The sequence below is a fragment of the Glossina fuscipes genome, unplaced genomic scaffold (genome assembly GCF_014805625.2).
Source record: "Glossina fuscipes isolate IAEA_lab_2018 unplaced genomic scaffold, Yale_Gfus_2 85, whole genome shotgun sequence".
Classification (NCBI taxonomy): Eukaryota; Metazoa; Arthropoda; class Insecta; order Diptera; family Glossinidae; genus Glossina; species Glossina fuscipes.
The window spans coordinates 456,904-477,658 of record NW_023998439.1 but is presented as its reverse complement, the minus strand read 5'-3'; the positions used below and the strand labels follow the sequence as shown (position 1 = coordinate 477,658).

The 20,755-nt window shown below is 32.7% G+C and overlaps 1 protein-coding gene and 1 long non-coding RNA gene across 4 annotated transcripts in view; one reads left to right on the top strand and one right to left on the bottom strand.

Moving 5' to 3' along the window:
- LOC119638212 overlaps positions 1-20,755 on the bottom strand; it is a 324,089-nt gene that overhangs the window by 7,007 nt on the left and 296,327 nt on the right. For all 3 annotated transcript variants that reach the window (XM_038034881.1, XM_038034880.1, XM_038034882.1), the window contains 7 exons: positions 14,972-15,027; positions 14,407-14,591; positions 13,682-13,840; positions 7,793-7,998; positions 7,438-7,673; positions 6,585-7,098; positions 1,715-1,779 (listed from right to left, as the gene is read on the bottom strand). In XM_038034881.1, coding sequence (XP_037890809.1) covers positions 1,715-1,779; positions 6,585-7,098; positions 7,438-7,673; positions 7,793-7,998; positions 13,682-13,840; positions 14,407-14,591; positions 14,972-15,027 — 1,421 coding nt within the window. The remainder of the gene's footprint in view (positions 1-1,714; positions 1,780-6,584; positions 7,099-7,437; positions 7,674-7,792; positions 7,999-13,681; positions 13,841-14,406; positions 14,592-14,971; positions 15,028-20,755) is intronic.
- The window catches only part of LOC119638219, a 230,363-nt gene that overhangs the window by 99,697 nt on the left and 109,911 nt on the right, over positions 1-20,755 (top strand). The gene's annotated exons all lie outside the window — the stretch shown is intronic.

Sequence of the window (20,755 nt, the reverse complement as noted above, 5' to 3'; positions counted from 1 at the left end):
TCTGTTTTTTAGAAAGGAATAAAAAACTATAGCAGATAAATGTAGAAAAATTTGAACGCATATTCTATTGGCGATAATGTAGTACTTGTACAGAATTTGTGGCAAGGGTTTAACGTGGGTTCCTGCCTGTAAGGCTTAACCCCACGGTGGCCCAAACCACTTTTTAAGCGTACTACGCCCCCTGGCGAGTTAGACAATCCCCACAGAGTAGGGGCCTAAACAGCACCAGAGTCCAGAAACAGATCAACTGACTGCTTCCGCCATAAGGCTTCCACTGTGCTGTTGATCAATTACCACCATTACCCGCAGGCATCCGTGACATGTGTTCAAAAGTAAAAATAAGTAAAAGGGGAAAACTTATTCGTCATATCCCTTTTCCATTTTTGCATGTATTAATTAATTTACCAGACATCTTCTATCAATCGGCCAAAGGGGAGGCCGTCCGTCAATTCCTTTTTGCATTAATAGTATAATTAATTTATTTATTTATTACGACTTAAGGACAAAGTCCATCATATACCCGCAGGCATACGTGGCTTTGTGAGGCGAGCTTCCTGACCCCCGTGGCTCCCAGTTTGTTTTGCAAAGCCTTTGGCATACTTTGGGCGGTTGTTAAAACAACCGTACTTGCTTCGAATTCTCCATACTTTCCTGGTTGCCAGCACCAGTGAACTACTTTTCTTCAAGATATATAGGTCTCGGGTATTGCACTGAACACTCTACCATGCACTCGCTAGATTACTACCTTCATCGTACTTAAATACCATTCAATATATTTCCTCGGTAGTAACTAGCTATTGAGTAAGAGCTCTTCTTCCAGCCAACCCCTCCACCATCCCTCAGAAACTCGTCGCCGAGTTAGCAGCAGTAGTACTTGTACAATATAATAGAAAAAATTTACCACGCCTATACAATGTTATCTATAGTTTAATTTTTTTTCAATACTTTTGTAAGGCGCAGAGACAAGCCATGAAAGTATATGAATTCTTAACCAGTTTCAAAGTTGAAATGCATCTCAACATGTGCGTCTGTCCGTCTGTTCGTCTGTCGATCTGTCTGTCTGCGCAACTACGTACTGACATAGTAGGGAAAAATGTCGCTTATAAATTTTTGGTGCAATTTCATAGAACAGGTTCCAATGGGATATCCATCGAAAAAACGCTGAAATATCCTCAAAGAAATGATAATTTACCCAAAGATATTTTGGATGCAATGCAAGCACTAATACATAAATTGTCTAAATGAAGAGGTCTACGGTAAATTTCGGCGGATGTGTCCGTCCTAGTAACTGTTGCACGACATTCAAAACGAGTGTAGAGTTTTTGTGCCTATTTTTTAAATAATATAAAATTATTAGCACAGTTAACGCGATTTAAAAGCATACGCGATGATTCCAACTAAACCTCTATTTAAGTTAAGTATATTTTAAGGCCCTTTGTATTTCGACTTTTGTCGTTGAAAAGTTATTTTGAGGAAACAGTAATCCTTTAACAATAAAAGATTATGTTAACCTAATAATATGTGTGTTTCACAAATGAGTTTATTCCGTTATTATTATATATGTTTGTGGCGCAGTTAAAATCACTATTTGTGTTGGTCTACAGTTTCAAACAATACAACATTGCTTAGTGAATGATCAACGTCTACGGCACTTCAGTGCATTGCAAGTACGTAACAGAGCGAGAAATAGAGGGATAGTAATGCACAAACTTACCCTTTTACTGGTTCCTTCCCTAATCAATTGATCCGATTGATGCGGTCTTTGAACCACGCAATTTCCTATAAAAAGAAAAGAAATTGTTTTTTTTTGTTTTTTGAAAACGTTTTCAATAAAATTTCATCATTATACAGATTATTAATTATAGATTAATATTATAAATAATTGATAAAAAAAACTTATTGACTTCATTTGCTTGGTCAGCATTAGTTATTGTTTACGCGGAAGCGAACTACAAATAGTTCGTTACAAATAGACATGCAAGTGCCGGTAGGTAGGATCATTAGCTATACTGTCTGACAATTTGGTCTTTGCCATCGGATTTTCATGTTAAAGCTGTTAAAATGAATAAAGTCTAATAAAATTGATGGTAAAAAAAATAAAAAATAAAAAAATAAAAAAAAATAAAACTAAAATTTAAGTTGATAAACAGTTCAGAAGGCTATAAAATATGCGGAATGTTGTAAACACATATATGAAATATTTTCATGCATTTACGTGTTTCGGTTGCATCGAGTGATGCTAGTCTGCAGGTTTCATATAAATTGCTCTTCTGTATTAATGTTTCATTCACCAAAGAGTGAGAAACATAAGTGATTGTGTGCAAGTGCATCATGTTTGTTAAAGCAATACTTTACTTGTTCATCCAACAAATACCAACCAAGTATGTCTGCCAGAATATATATGCGAATATATGGATACTTTATGTTCATGTTTATGGTTAGTCGAGTATAAATGTCTGGTGAAAAAGATGTGAGTAACAAAATTTATTTATTTGCCTTGTGGCGGCGAATTGTAGATACTTGCTACCGAAAGAAAATTTTTAAAAGATTTTTCGATTTTCGGATCCGATTACAAGCGAATGTCTGCTTCGTAAGACCTGTCTTGCCCACGCGTACTTAAAGTCACAAATCAAGTTTAAAATTCGACTTTATATATGAAATTCTAATATTCTGTCTCTGCTCGAATGGTCGAATACGCGAGCAACGGAACTTCAATATGATAACAATTATGACATCTTTACGCTCCCACTTATTGAGAGCACTTACTGAAAGAGATCATATGTCTTCTTAAACTTTATTCGAAATATTAAACGCGTTTCTTGCAATTTTAATTAATCCCCTGGCATGGGGGAAAAATTTTATGATGAAATTAACTCCTAAGAATCAACAATGAATTCTATGATAGATTGGTTGCAAACTTGATCGCAAAATTTGATATGTCTTTTAAGCTATAGGTGACGTGTGCACAGAAAAGAAAAAAAAAAAAAAAGTAAATAAATAAACAAAAATGAACAACAAAAACATAAAAACGATGAAACATGACGCCCAAGCCAAACAACATCAATGTTAAACGGCATACGGATGTCCGCTACTCATGTCGAGACATTCATCATGCCATCAACGTAGTTGTTATATTATACCCGCTTACACACAGTTACACATTTATACGTAGTAAATATTTTGTATATCGTTTTGGTTGTAGACGATCTAGGTCTTCATTTTTTTTTTTTTTTGTATATACATATATACATATATACATATTTTACTACTGCGTGGATGTGTTATGCTATAATTGTTGCATCACTTCTGGCTGTTTCTTCTCTCCAGCCATCGTAGTTTACACTTGCAATAGAGTTGATGTATAATCTACAAATGGAATGCAATCATTTTATTTTATTCAGCCCAGCATTTTTCTTTTTTTTTTTTCTCTCTTTTTTTTAATACCAGTTGACAAGTCCAACCAGACGTTTACGGTCGTGCGTTTTTCTTAATCGCCTACATAATGTGAGAATAAATGTGAAATAAAAATGAAAAATGTTTGCTCGTTTGCTCGCATATGAAAATGTGGTTGTTATTGTTGCGAGGATAACAAAACCGTAGAGAAGTCAATAAATATAATTTATTTTTCTTTTATTGGATTTTAAACTTAAGGTTCATTTCGACCGTACTGATAAAATTGCCTTAAAAATATTTGCAAGATTTTTTTTCAATTTTTTTTTTTTTTTTTTATATATAAAACGGACGTAAAAAAATATAAATATTAAAAAAGATGCATGCATGTTATTTCATTTTAAATATTGACGAAATCAATGCAGAATGCGGAGGGGGTTACGTGAAATTGATCTGCAGCTGAATTGGAAGTGGGCATAAAAAGGACGATAGAGACAAATTTGACTCCAATATGATTTTAAGACAAATGCCCTAAGTCGGAGAATCTGATACTCAATGCTTGTCCAGTATATAGAGATGAAATGAGAAGAAACTTAGTTTAAATTCAATTTGATTGACTTACGACTACATATTTACTACACAAATTTGAATCTCTTTGGTACCTTATGAACAGATTAGAACAGTTTTCTAATCTTCAATTTGATATCGATGTTTATGCGAAAGTTTCTCCGCAAGAAATCAAATAGACAAAGGAAGTGACAGCTCGTCGGGACAACAATTTTCGACTTCAATTTTTTTTCGCTAAGGCTCTGCACAGGCACGTCTTATTTAGCCCATATTTAATTTAGTGAAAGTGTAAAAGAGACTTATGAAGAGTTTGTCGGCCGAAGATTTACGAAAAAGTTCAAAGTTCCAAGGTTCACTATTAAAATTATTATTCTAAACTTGCCGACCAACGTACTATACTATTACACTTTTCTAGAATAATGAATAATGTTTCGGTGACAAATTACGCCAACAAATACATCCAACTCTTTTATTACACGGCCTCCTTCTATCCGATTTTGGCAAAACACGGTTCAAAAGTTAGAACAAAAACACTATTTTTACACGAAATTTTGTGTTTTATCGTGAAACCAAAAAAATATTTTCCCTTCATTTTAATTTTGTCCTTGTTAGTGACTTCGTCTACGACGCCGAATGCTCAAATTTTGTGATCACTTTTTACTTTACTTTTTCGCGTTCCAATTGAACTTGAACCCACGATGTCATTATTTACTATTTATTTTGTGTTGTGTCCTTTTTTGCACGATTCTTTTTGCACAGTTTTCGAAGCACAGTTGCCGTGTTCGAAAAGGGTCGAGTATAAGCGTTAAGCAAAATTAAGTGAGTTTCTTTAGTATTTTTGCGGTGATTGGCGAGTGGGCGGGGCGTGTTTGAAGTTTTCAGCAAAACCCGTCTTTTATGTTTTTTTTTTTTTTTTTATATAACCGCGTAACATGCCAAGAAGTTCCAAGCTAACCGAAGTAAAGCCCGAAGACATAAATCTGTTAGAAATTCCGCTCATTCCGCTCGACCGGCTGGGAGTTTTGCAATATAAATCAAGTTTTTTTTTACAAAACTTTCTTTTTGAAACCCATTGACACAAGTTCTCAGCAAGAAATGCGCCGATCTTACTAAAATCTTGTGCGCTTTTCTAGAAAGGCTTGGTTAGGGAAGTAAGTCAAGCCGCTTTTTTTTTGTTGCCCCCTACAAGTCCATATAAGGTGTAGATTTCAGTGATACTTGTACTTTTTTGCATACAAGTCTATTAAAAATTTAAATTTGATTTTTTTTCAAAACCCTTCCTTTAAAAACGACCTTTACTCGCATATCATCAAGTATTTAGTTTTTTTACATGAGATACCGTATTCACTGCTAGGGTACTTTTTTTAAATTTATTTTCCTAAATTATCGTCGAAAGCTAGATCTCAAAGTTTGAATTTTCGCAATTTTTATAAATGAAACCTTTATGTGTTCTCCCACACAAAATTATTGACCAGGTCTGGAGACCAGGGGTGTAGAATAGCACGGGATAGAACATTATCCTGTCCAAAAAGAAAGTCGATCGTCCGTCTCTCTCCACAAAGGTTTCTGCGTGTTTACTGCTTGATTGTAACCATCGATGGAGTATTTGTTGGATAAAAACTGACTGCCAAGCCTGAGTGCCAAGCTAGCGAGCTTTACAATTGCACGTGCGTTTATCCGTTATAACGTCCATCGGCCATTTGACTCTGACATTCTGCCTATATTAATATAATGCATTATGCCATTAACCAACAGTGTCTAACTTTGATTAGATAACTGAAAAATTTAGTTGCGATTCTCTTATTATATTAAATTACCAAACTCGGGTATTTCCGTAAAAGATCGATAGATAGACGTCTTTCTCAAAACCAATGTCGATACCAAGCTCTTCAATAAAGCGATGAAATATATCTAACTTGGTTTTGAACCAATGAATATTTTTTGCTTAGCTTCAAGTTTGCATCTCTCTGCTAGTTGAACTTCCCTCTTCAGTTTTTTCCCAAAGAATGAAAAGAGGATTTTCACCGCGCATTACTTTTACAAAAAATTTTACAACAAATGATGAGTGGTTTTGAAAGGAATGTTTTTGCTTTTAGAAGATATTAGCCATGTGCACACTTCTATTTCATAAGTATATGATACTGATCATTACACTTTGCTTACGGGCTACGGCCGATCAAACGAAGTGGTAAAAAATTGCTTAAACCTTATAAACTGAAAATTTCATAGTCAGTTTTAAAACTTTAATTATTATAATAAAGAGTTAAAAAAAAAAAAACCTTATTTATTATTTTTTTTTTTGCTTCATTGAAAGCAAAAATTTTCTTTAGTACCATACCTTCTCTTCTAATAAAGCAAACTTTTAATTATGAGCTCCGAGTGGTGCGGATAAAGCCGTACATAAGTTAAACCTCTCTTAAGTCTCTTTATGTGCATATAATTTAATATGAATTTTTATTTTTTTTTTTATTTTTAACTTTTTGAAACGTAAATATATGAAAAATTTTTTTTTTTTTTTTTTTTTATTAACTTATTTTTTATATGTATTTTTTATATGTATATGGAATATTATAGCTTGAATGTATGTAAATGCGTATCTATTTGAGGCCTGCATTTGTTTTACTTACTTGGTGCTTGTGTTGTTGTGGTCATTGTTGTTGTGGTTGCTATGGTTGTTGAATCGGTTACCGCAAATTCAGTTGTATCCATTGGTTCGACATAAATCAGTTGATCATCGAAATCGACAACCACTGCCCGGCCATCACTATTCACATCGGCAACATTGCCGCCCGCTATACTGATACCATTTCCTGGCGCATTTCCGTTGATAGCATCCATAGTGGCTGTTGCTGCTGCTCCATTTGCCGTATTGTAAGCATGTTTGCCGTTACGACCAGTTTTTGTATGTCTTCCCATTCCATTATTATTATTTTTATTGTTGTTGTTTTTGTTGTTATTATTATTGTTGCTGTTATTATTGCCGTTGCTGCCTTTATTATTGTTGTTATTGGCAATAGCATTGTTGGCATTGCTGTTGTGATAATCGTCATTTCCGCTATTTCCGTTTTCATCATTTCCGCTATATAGTGGCTGTTCGATATAATTGTGTTCCATTGATGTTGGCTCCGATTTCTCTTTTGCCTGTTATCGTTGTCGTATTTTTCGTTGTTATTTTGTCCAAATAGGCGAACGTACAAATGCGAAGATAGATAAATTGGAGTACATGGATATGTGCGTGTTTGTGTGTGTGTTTGAGTTTGAGTTTTTCAATCACAGAATTTTTTACGATTTTTGATGCAATTTTTGTGTAAATGTGTATGTATTTGATTGCAGAAAAACGATTAAATTGTAACAAAATACAGAAAATTAGTTTTTTTTTTTTTATCATTAAATGGTTTAAAAGAAAAAAAAATTTAATCAAGATATTTTTTTATTAAAAATGTTTTTTTATTTTTTTTTGTTTTTATAAAGCTCTCTTACCATAAATACATGACCGGGCGGTTTACGGAGACTTTTATTAGGCGGCACCACAGGCGGCGGCATACGATGCGTAGTCGTTGTAGTTGACGTTGTCGGTGGTGGGGGCGGTGCTGGTGGTGGTGCTCTTATCGTAGTAGTTGTTGTTGTGGTTGTTGTAGTTGTGGTACTAGTTGATGAAGTCGTTAAAAAGCCCAGTTCAGCCAAACGTTTCATATGAAAATCCTTTTGAGCTTCAACTGTTTATATAATTTTTTATGCCAATGCATTAATTCATTATTTTAAAGCTTATGCAATGTGTGTGTGTGTGTGTGTGCGTGTGTGTGTGTGTAAGTTGTTATGCTTTGCAATCACTTACCAACACAAGGATTCATCCATAATAAACGTCGCCAACCAACACATTGATATAAATGTTGAGGATCTGTTCCCTGGCAGGCACACGTAGTGCGCAGCATGGTGCCCAATATACCAATCATAGCAGTACGGCAACCACTTGGCCGTCCAGCGCATTTCTTTGTTACGCTATCTACGGCACACGCTTGCTCATAGTATTCCAATTTAAGTCTGCAATTATGAAAGCAAAGCATGCAGATTTTATTATAAATTCATAATTAATTGATATTTTCTTCATTATTAAAGGATCGCTAAAGCAAAACTAAAAGTAAATAAAATTTTTGCCGACGTTTTTAAAGAACATAAGGAAAAGAAACTTTAAACTGTTGCTAGCACTTCCTGAGTAAATTACAACCGAAGTTGTCTGACCCGTAGCATATCAATTATCTTTTCGAAAATTCTCTATTATTTTTTAAAACCCCTAAGGGGTAGATCATATGTTTCTCTTTTCATAATAGGGCGACCTATATAGTGAAAGACAACTTTACGAAACTGCCCGGCAGCCTGATATACGAGTATATTTCAAAAGACTTTTCGATATCTTGGAAGTAAGCCCAATGGGCTTTACGTTCAGACATAACCAGTTTTTTTAATGAAAAAAAAAATGTTTAAATTGACTAAAATGGCCATTGGCCACCACAATTGACTCACAACACGCAATTTCAGGGAAGTTGCCTTGAAATCAGCGAATAAAGTTGACACGATCCATATTGGCTTAGTTATTGGGAACCTCAGTCTGGCTACCAAAACGTGCATGATTTTCCTGACACTAATGTTGTTCAAAAATAAATAAAATCATTGTAGTGAATCACAGCCCGCCATTTAATATCTTACACCACTTCGCTTAATAAAGTCGTTCAAATAACTAATTTTCAAAGTATAGATGCCTCTGTACAATGTTATAAGGGACTGGTCCGGATAAATGCGAACCATTTTCAATAGTGTTAGTGCTTGAACAAAACAAGTCAGCCTACGAAAATTAATTAGAATATCTCCAAAGTTGCAACCAGTATATTGAACACGAAAATACAAGACGGACGGACAAGTTTAGATCATTTCAGAAAGTGATATAATATAAAGGTTAGTCTATCAAGTCTTGTATATATCTGCGCAAACCTAATATACCCTTATACCGCAACGGGTGTTTGCTTAATGCTTTAAGAAATCGAAATTCGTCTATGGTTTTTATCTATTCTTTTCAAAATCCATATGACTTATGTTAAAAAGCTTTTTGAATGAATTGCGCCATAACTCGTTCTTCTGAAGCACTTTACCAGAAAGGTAATATGAAAGTCTGTCTGAACACTTGTGACGCAATATAAAAATAAAATTTTCAACTTTTTCTCCCTGGCGTTCATTGAAGTTCGTTATGCTTTACAGTTTTTTGGTAAATTTGTTAATTAATTTAACAAATAAAGTCAAAAACATACGCACTAGCGTCGAAGTCAGAAAAGAAAGAAAGAAAGAAAGAAGAAGTGGAAAGAAAATTTCTTACTTCGATACCTTTTGCATGAAAGTGCTAAAGAATGTTGATACTTAAGAATAAAATCCTTTAATTAAGTATATAATAAATTTGTATTAAAATGTATACGTAAATTTATGAAAGTTTGCCTGCATCCGTACAGCTACGTACAAACACATGGAGAGCTTTGCAATAGATTAACAGATTAACACATTGAAAAAACTTGCCATTAAGTAGCGTTGCTAAGCATTGCAATTGTACGGGATTCACCGTAAATTATATTGCAATACCTTTGACAGTGTAACATGTATATGTGTGTTATGTAATTTAGAAAAAAAAAAAATCTATTTTATATAAAGTAAATCTTAGATATTTTGGAAAATATTTAAATCACTTGGCTTAGCTATAGCTAGGTATAAGAAATTCCCATAAATATTCTAAGCATATACATAAGATTTAGAATGAATTACAACAAATTATTTTCAGATTTCAAAATAAATACATGTACATACATACATACATACAAACATAGATATTTGTTCATATATATATATATATATATATACAAGCGTCTAGGTAAACAGACGTTTACATGGAAACACAAGCAATTAAGAAGTCTAAGCAAATAAGTAAATATACGTGTGTGTGTGTGTGTGTGTGTGTGTGTGTGTGTGTATGTGTATGTGTATGTGTATGTGTATATGCGTTTCATCTGTAAAACAACTTAATAACAATAGCAAAATGCCAACAACAACAAGAACAAGAACAATAAAAACAAGAAAAACAAGAACATCAACATCAGCATTAACAATAACAAAAACAATCACAATTAGTATTACGAGTATACGATATTAAACATGAAAATACTTCAAAGCATTTACAACGTGCATGCATATGCATACGCATATGTTATGTATGCATTAAACTATGTACGTTATGTACATTGTGTGTCAAAAATATTTAAACAAAAATTTACTCAGTAGTTTATTTATTGTATGGGTTACACAGGTTAAATGCTAATGAAGTACTGTTTTCACTTTTCGCAAAAGTTACAAAATTGCTTCTATGCATCCTTGTATATACATATATATATATATATATATATACGTGTGCCTAGTAGCAGCTAGCAACTGGTTAAGTATAAGTTTCTCTTGACACTTGCTTGAGAGAGTAGTAAGGTTTCATTGAAATTAAATTTTAGTTTCAGTCACAAAACTGAGAACATATTTAATATTATGCAACGATACGATACAACTACCTCTTGGGTATATTATCATAAATTTTGTAACAATAAAACAGCATGCAGTCATATGGTCGCCGCCATACACATAAATGAACACTTGTTCACATGTTTTTCATACCTTGAAGGTATCTCATGTATTATTTTTCATGCATACATGCATGTATGTGCATTATATGTGTATCGTTTCAGGGCGAAATCTAAACATTAATGCTTTTAAACTTTACACTTAACTTTGTTACTTATCAATGTTTTGGTTAATATTGTTCTTATTATTATTATTATTATTATTATTATCTTATTTTTCTATTTCTTGCAGGTATGTTCTTGACCTTATGAGCCATGCTTAAGGTAAATATGAAACTTAAGTTTATTTAATGAAAATATTTCATATTGAAAGCATTGCAAGTATAATTTTTGTGCCGTCTATTTTATCAAATAAATCTTTGGTTCACTTTTGTGTAAAATACCGATCAGGAGAAAATAATTTTATGAGTATATATATTTGTTTTAAATTTCAATATTTATACAGCCTGATAGACATATAATATGAATAATTGTGATTAAAAAGGAATTGCGCTGATTGACGACTGAAGCGATTGAATCCATTGCAGTGACGCGGAACTATGTCGCTTAAGCTAACTAAATCATTATTAGATGAGTTATTTTTCTATTGTTCTATACATATTGTTAGGAAATTCGCTTTTTCTTAGGATACAGTTCGTATCACTGGATATTTTGATCAAGAGAAATTTACTTCAAAGTTCTTTTATTATATTCCTTAACAGTAGCATCATTTATTTACAATTATGTTCCTTAAATGTAGAATAATTCACAATTTATTTTGGCCAACTTCTATGTTCTTGCCCGACTAATTCTCCCTTCCACAAATATTCTATTTATATACATTTTTACAAGCATGTGACTATAACTTTTTCCCCTTTTGCCTTATTTTTACTTTTGAACATATGTCACGGATGCCTGCGGGTAATGGTGGTAATTGATCAACGGCGCCGTGGAAGCCTTATGGCGGAAGCGATTGATCGTTGATCAATTTGTGAGTCCTGACTGCTTGGGTGCGACCCTTCGGGGAGTACTCGTGGTGGTTGTGGTCGGCAAGTTCCTAGCCAAAGTGGAACGATTTGAGTGCAGCTAGGCCTCACCACTGACCAGAGTGGGGTTTATTGTTCCATACACAATAAACCGTTTTGGACTCTGGTCTGGGCCTACTCTGTGGGCATTGCCTAACTCGCCAGGGGGCGTAGTACGCTAAAAGTGGCTTGGGCCACCGTGGCCCAAACCCTTGCTACAAATTCTATACCTAAATTTATGATTTTATTTCTAATCCCAGCCTGCTTTTCCTTTAATCGTTTTCATCGGCCTGCAGCTGCATGACGCGCATGCGAATGCTCATTTGGTTTTTCCTTCTTTAGGGAATTTATTATTACGGAAAATTACTTAGCTGAAATTAACTGGATTTGGGATTTTCCTAACAATATTCTATATAGCTTTTCGTAGGTTTTTGTCTTGACATTGCTTTTTTTATTTTTAAATTTCCTATTGAAGCATTTTCCTTGTTAAAATAGTTTCATTTTATTATAATCGGATACTTAATCGCTTTCTTTTCTATCTAAGCGCGCTTTCGTTTGCTTTCATTAAGCAATGCATGTCAATATGAAAAGTGTGAAGCATTTAGTAACGATTCATCGATTATAGTAGCTCTGAACGACTTTGTTATTTCAGATTTCTTTTGAACTGTGCTCACTAAGCAAAAAAAAACAAGGTTGATGATCAGCAAATTGGGTAGAAACGTTCGATATTACAATTTTTTCAATTATCACCCACTTTATTATCTCTATTCGGAATGTCTTCTTCTCTTGTAATAAAACATTCATTTTAGACGCTTACCTCGATGCTATGCTATTACATTTAACGATGAAAAGAAAGTACTAGTAGCTATAGTTTCATAATCGGAATGCTTTCGTGTCGGCAAATTAGTGCTAATCTTCTCTATTGAGGGGTGGTTAAAGTGGGTTATTGGTTAGCATGATAGATGAGTTACAAACAGACGACAAAGTCTTACGCTGAGGCTTTTAATGCTTCTCTTCGAATATCTCAGTGTCGTAAATATATGATTAATAATGAAAGGAGAGGACGAATGGTTAAGTAGTATACATGAGATTTAAATGGGATCAAGTCTTACAAGCCAGTTGTCGATGCTTGCCTGTGGATAGCTCAGTGAAATAGTCCTACTTTTATTGCTGACGGGGAGGGTGATAGCTACTGATTATTACCATACATGAGGTTTAAGTTTCTTTATTAAAAAGCACATTTCGCATTGTGTGTGTGTGTGTGTGTGTGTGTGTGGATGTTTTACGATGAACATTAGAGTGCTATATGCACATAGATAAGGCTGGAGGGTGACAATCAATAAATTGTTAGTAGGTGAACAGCAAGCTTCACGCATACATTCGAGATAGTGGTCAAAGAATTGAAAGATGGTTAAGTATCGCCAGACTGTTTTGGAAAAAGAAGTGATGACGAGATTAACAAGAAGAGTGAACGTGCTCTTCCCTCTTTCTGTGGCATTCCATGACACATTTGTATCAGAAAACCAAAGGTTAGATGCGCGGTCGAAACTTAAGATGAATTAGGTATCATGCGTCCCCGGCCCTGACTTACCGATGAAAGTATTTTAAAACTTTAATTTTGTTCTTTCGATATTTTAATAGTGATAGATTCAATAAATACGCATTTATTTATCGAGGATTTGCAAAAGTTCTCCACCGCATACCTGCGTAAGCAAATTTGAGGAAATATTGAGCTTAACTAATTACCATTAGTAAATTTCTCTATTAGAGTCTATACGAAATTGAATTGAAGCTATAGATGAAAGTTCAATAATTTCTAGATTCTCTAAATTTTAACAATCGATACACGGACGAGTTAAAAGATAAATTTTTGTTTATATTGATTGACAAAGAGAAAAAAAAAAAAAACAAATCTTACGATTATCGGGAATGAATAGATTCTATAGTCTAATCGATGGACAATATAGTTTTGTTACAAAAATGAGAATAGGATTAGCATATCTCTGCATAAATAGAAAAGGATTCATAATACGTAATAATACATTAGCAATAACTACCTACCGGCATTCGCGATCCTCTTTGCAAGCATCGGCCACAGCATGGCATGATGGTGGCGGTGTATAGCTTTGTTGATTGTTATTATCCGGTGGCCTCTGTGCGCAAATCGGATGTAATTTTTCCTGAGCAATCATGCAAGCATCATGGCGATTTGTTGTTTTTCTTCATATAAAACACGAACATATCCAAATGCGACCGGCAAGAATGGTTCGAAAAATAGAAGAAGAAAATAATACAAAAAAAAAAAAAAAAAAAAAATGAAAGAACAAACCGCAAAACAATTAGAAAACTATTTACTAGATACAGTGTGTTTGTGCAAATGAAAACAAACGCACACGTACACGCACTCAGACAACTCATAAACACACACACAGTAATTACATGTCCGTGCACAATAAACGGTCGGTTATTTCCTTTGTTTGCTTTCTTATCTGTTGTTGATGTTGTTGTTATTGTTATTGTTATTATTGTTGTTGTTGGGCGCTTTGCAAACCAGGTGAATGTAAAAGTAAATCAGTACCAGAAAAAGTGATATGAAATCATTTTGTGTTTGCAAGATGATGACGATGCTGTTATTTATGGTTTTATATTTGTTTGCAATTGCAAATGTGCATGTGCATGTGCATGTGCCTATGCCTGTGCCTGTTCCTGTGCCTGTGCCTATGCATGTGCATGATTATTTCACATTTGATTTGTTGATGTTGTGTTGTGTTTACTACGGCACTTACTTGCAAAGGCAAAAGGCCACATCCAAATTCAAGTCCTCATGAGGACCTTTGTAAAATGACTGCAATGAAGTCATGCATGCATTGCGATTACAACGATGCATCTCACAATGCATTAGCATGGGTTGCAAGGACGATAAACAGGACGGATCTTCACGACAAGTATCCAATGCTGTATGGCAGGTACTCTGCAAAAATGAACAAATACTAGATATATAGTACGAGACTATGCATATATAAAAAAAATTTTGTGTTTTTTTTTTTTTTTTTTTTTTTTTTTTTTTTTTTTGTATATAACTTTGCAAATGAATGGATTCAATCAGTTAAGAGGTAATTATTCTCAAATGTATATACATCTACGTACACATGTAGATTACATAAGAAATTATCCAACATATCCAACGTTATTGTGTATGTGTATTTGTATGCAAAAGATAACAAACACACACACACACATATACACAACATGAATGTTGAAAGTTTTTAAAATGTAAAACAAAAAAAAAAAAAACAAAGAGGGGAAAAAACATTGTTTCGTTATTGTTTTAGATTTTGCTTAAAGACTTGCCTGAAAATGTTGCTTGATTATATCCGTTGAGAGGTCAACTTCTACATCCTGACCACCTTTTGTGTTAACCGGGCATAAGAACCGCACGTGTATGGATGTGTGTACGATGACCAGGAAATCCATAAAAGTCATTGCAAAGTAAAGTTACAGTTGGCATCGTCATCGTCATCGTCATCGTCGTCATCATTATCGTTGTCGTCAGCAGGTTTCACGTAATTGCGTACGTTATTAGGTTTCATAGGAGCAGGCAGACATGTGTGTGTGTGTGTGTGTGGGTTTAGTTTTTTAAAAAACCATTGGTTAACAGTTGTTGTTATTGCAGCAAGTTTGTTTATGTTTTTTATTTTTTTATTTTTTTTTTTTAAATAAAAACGTGTCCAAGTGTAAATCATTGTGTTAATTTTTTTATTTTTTTTTTTATTTTTGGTTTGTTTTATTTTTTTTTTTATTGTTTTTGTTTTAAGTTTAATTCGAAATTTGCATTTAAATTGGTTTACGGTAATTATATACATGTTCGTATGTATATGAACGATAACAGAAAAAGATACGGAGAAAGAAATGTAAGATAGTTGGATATCCATTAGGTTTTCCAGTTCATTTATGTCCACAGCAATAATCATTGTTATAAGGAAAAAAAAAAAAAAAAAAAAAAAAAAAACAAAGAGAAAGGTTTAGAAGACGAGGGAAACATGGACGCGGAATATGGTCAAAAGTATCAATATGTGTAAACGGAAACCGAAATTGTAAAATAGTGGAATAGAGAAAAAAATACAAAAACGAAAGAAGAGAAAAACAATTTTTTTGTTAATTAATTTTTACTTTACCGTTCGTTTTCAAAGCTATGCAATTAGTTGTAGCAATAGTAGTAGTAGTAGTAATAAAAGTATTCATTTAATTTCTTTATTTTTTATTCTTTTTTTTTTTTTGTTTGTCTCACTGAATAAATGAAGTAAGTGAAATTAAATAGGAATGAATTAAATATACTTGAAAAAATACATAATCACTTAAATATATTTTATTATTGTGCTCTTGTTGTTGCTATAGATTTCTTTCTATTCTCGCAATATCGAGATATAGCAAGTAGCAGTAGAGCAGACCGATGGGAAATTTTTACTACATTGTTTGTTCAGCATTTCGAATATTATTAATATTGAAACTTCATGTTTGAGAAAACAAAAAAAAAAATATAAAAAAATCCCAAGTAAAGTAAAGTTCGTTTTGTATATAAAATTTACTAAGTTGCTATGACTTTTGTGATTTTTATACCCATTACCGAAAGATGGGGGGAGGGATGTATTCATTTTGTTAAAAAGCTTACAATGCCCAGAAACAAGCTTCGGAGACTCAAAAAAAAAAAAATATATAATCAAGTATGATCGCCTGTCCGTCTATCGGCCTGTCCGCCTGTCTGCCTGTCCGCCTGATAAGGGCGAACATTTTATTTCTACGTTTTTTTTTTCTTTTTTTTTGGTTGTTACTCACATATATTGGAAATAGAAAAAATCAACCGCATCCACCCAACAGAGTATGCCAATGTAGTTCCTTCCTTTTTTCTTTTTTACGATCACGGTGATGGGTATAAAATATTCGGTCACAACCGAAACTTACTTGTTTGTTATAGCTTTCTGTAGCTGCCTCGATCTCATAGCATTAACTTTTCTGTATTTTGTTTTCTTAATATGAAAAATTGAGTGGAAACCAACTAAACTCCACGCTTGACTTGAAGTTAGTAAATTGAAAGGAAATTATCAAAAAAGATACTTACTTATCTAACTTAATATAAATTTGAATTGGATTTAGTTAACACAGAGTTTTTCTCATAAATCAAAAAGAAGCTTAGCCCATTACATGTAATGCACACTCCTTCCCGCTAAATATTCTTTATCATTAGAAGTTTAAAAAAAGTAATACACACTTTGCTTATTTCCATGATCATTGGGGCGAATTAACTTATGTCGCAAACTAAAATTATATTTCAAACTCATCTCTTTAGGAACATTTTTTCTTACGTGCATTCTTCATTTTCTTGAGTGCATACGGCAAACACCATTATCAAGACAAGATGGACAAACCAGGAAAATTGTATTTCTCTTGCTGAGAAATTTTATTTTAACCTTTTTTTTTCGTTTCGTTATAACGGTAGTAATTATGAGGTGTCCTTGATAGCAATAAATTAAATTTTATCCCCAATGTTTTAAACAATTTAAAACAATTTAAACTTTTAATACTTGTATTTAAATTTTGTAAATCTCCTATGCTTACACACCCTTGAAAATCCACTTATATAATTAACAATAGGATTTAATTTGTAAAAGGCTCAAAGCCTTTTACGCTCCTTCCCCACCTCGACTATCTTTTTTAGCTTATAATTTTTATTGTAAATAAATAATTTAAAAAAAAAAAAGAAAGCTAAACGTTCAATATATATGACTAAAGTCCTGAAAGGGTTAAAAATTGTTTTTACATAACAAACGAAAAGGGTTATAATTAATAGAGATTAATGGACCAGCACCTGGAAACAGAACCGGGTACATTAAATTCAATCGATCAACAAGATTGCTGTGGAAGTCAGTCTTGTCTTGTCTTGATAGTAGGTTTTCCGGAATATCTCCATGGGATCGAAAGTTAGACAAAAATATGAAGCAATTGTCAATGGTTTTCAAAATTGTCTCAATTTCCATTCTATCATGGGTGCGTAGATGGGTGCAACGCAACTGTTTTTTTAACTTTGGACTGCCAATCCTTCGAGGGCTATCTGTGCAAAATATCATCTGCTTATTTTTATTTTTATCCCCTTATCACATTTATGACCCCTTTTGATAGAAAAAATCGACTTCCGGAAAACTTAAACTGGGTATAAAATAGTTGTTCAAGTGTCTTTTCATACAAATAAAAGTTATTAAAAAATTTTGGCCGTACTCGGTTGTCCTGGTTGTCCTCGGTTTACGCAAAGTAAAATGTTAAATTCTTTCTCGATTGATTTAACGCAATCACAAAGGCTGTAATAGGTAAGAAACCAGACATGTGGACTTGGTAAGACTTTATTTATATAACACTCATTCCATCTATTCGACATGACTGAGTAAAGTAGTATTAAAACCCATTACCAAGTAAACATCCTAAGTGACGTCGGAAAGACATATTTCCTAAGTGATAGTCATAAATAGTAAAATGGGCAGTGAATAGCAAGAGTTTTCTATATAGAAAGAAAACTTTTTGGATTTTTTTTTTTTTTTTTTTATATAAAAATATAATATTGGAGTCTCATCAACTAATTGAGTTACCAAACGCTTTTTCGGCATAGGGAAAGCATCTGATTTCATTATACTCGTAATACTATTATGCTTCGCTTTTACAATAGAATTAGAAATGATGCCACATAGTGCCATCATGTATTAATGTTTCTTAAATAAATGATTTTAGATAATTAAAGACATAAAATGTAAGCGAAAAATCCGGATAATAAAATAATCAACCTGGAAAAGATATTTTTAAGCGGGTCTCCTGCAAATATCCAGGAACAGACGCTTATTTAATACAGAAAATGTCAGTTTTCTTCCATAAATAGTAATCTTTTCGTTACTCATACGCCTGGTGTGCCAGTAATTTATCAATAAATGTAAAGGTGAGTTGCGCAAATATTACTCATACCTCAATCAAGTGAGAAACTATTCATGTAGTTGAGAATTTTCGTTTTCCAAAAAGGTTTTGTAGATTTTATAACGTATTGTTAAATAATAAAATGTGCATATGCCTTAGATTATTTACTTCAAAAATTTATTATCGCGCAGGCAAATATTTTCAAAATGTGTTTCGAAATTTACCTAACATTTAATCATATTTTAACAAGAATCGAAATTTTTTTTTTTTTTTGAACTCTCACTCTTAAGCGATAACGCATCGGAGACGTTGCGTTTCATTTAAATTTCATTAAACTTTAATTTTTCTATTAATGTTTTTGGAGGTGCCAAACTTTTAAGTCACTAATTAGAAAACTCTTTCAAAATTAAACATACTTCTGCGAACGTACCGCCTATTTTAAGGTAGAGAACTTAACTTTATGACATTTCCCAGTAATACTAATATATGCAGAGTTATAAAACTAAAGATAGTAAAGTGAATTTTCATTTGAAATGATTTCTGAAAGCATTTATTCATACATTTATTCTCTTAAAAAAGCAGCTAACAAAACTAGTTATTCTCAATACTAAGGAGGTTTATGCTTGATGTAAGAAGAAAATCTACAAATGGATGATAGATTATTAGTCCGTTATTTCTAGATATAAAAACTGTAAAATTAGCTTTTGATTACCAAAATTTGTGTAAAAATAAATCTGCAAATGTTTTACGGAGCGGAGTGCTGTACTAACAGTACCAGAGATTTGTACTTCAAACTGTGATGGTTTCGTTGACTCGTCGTTACTACAGCAAAAACATCGAAATTGTTTAGTTGGAATCGTTCGCTTATGTTTTTAACATTAAAATTTCCATAGAATTCCGAAAACGGGTCAGTGTTGTATAGCCTTGATCAGGAGATTGTGTCGACGTATTTTTTGATTACTTCTCAGGTTACGTATGCAAAATTGCGAAAAAGCTGAGCTGAGTTATTAATGAAGTGTTACGCACTGTAGCAGTAATTAGTTTTAGTTCATCTTAGGCATCCATAAAAAAATTCGAAACAGTCCTCGAATATTCCTGATGCACGGGTTATTTTTCATCAGTTATCCGAGCCGGGCCCGCCTTATAGCGATTGACACCTCCTCCTTGTTACCAAGATTTATTACTTTTTGTATTTTACATAGAAGGGGACTCAAGAAGTGAATCCTTCTAATTGATGATCAAGAGATTTGTGAGTCTGAATTTTTTATTAAGTAAAATTTTACCAGCAAAATAATGGCCGATAGAACAGTAGACGCCTTATATGACAATTTCCGAAGTATTCGCAAACAATTTTTATATGGCACGTCTGCCCATTTAACCTATGTTTTTTTGGAAAAGTGATTATGATCTCAAAACTTTGCGAGCTGAATATAAAATTTTATCTTTTCCGATTCCATAAGATTGAGCTTAATAATTTTTTAGACCCATGCTTGAAATATGTGGCATTTTTCAACCTTACAATTTGGTCCTTTCATAAATTCGAATAATTGTGAAAACCGGGTAAATGTGAATTGTGCGTACGCGTAAATCATCTTAAATTTAATATATGTATTTTTTTTTTTTTTTTGTTCTAATAAATATATAAAATATTAGTCTATTATAAGCCATTAAAATATGTACCGTTTAAGCAGTACAGAGCATCGCTTATACATTTCGTAATATAAGAAATATAATTAAATTGTAAATCTTTTATAAACTATTTGTATAAACTTAAAACGAAATTTTACAATTAATTATACAAATTAATTGAATTGATGATTAGAAATATTTAATACTTGTACTTGTTACGAAATAATGTTTGATAAATTTTCTAAGCTTTTCTATGCTTTATTGATTTGCTCCACACAAAATGTTCATTTATGATTTCCATGGAAACGAAAGAAACGATTAGAGAATTGACGACTTGACAATTGTTTATAATCATCGAAGAATCGATTCAATTGAAATTATTTGGTCAGAAAATATAACTTTTATCTAATTTATCTTAAATAATTAAAAAGATTTATTATAACAAAGTAAATAATTATTTGAATAATGCAAAAAAATTGCTTGCTTTGCCACATTTATTAAATTTTAATATTTGCAAAGAACGCAGATAGAACAAAATAATACGACAATAATATA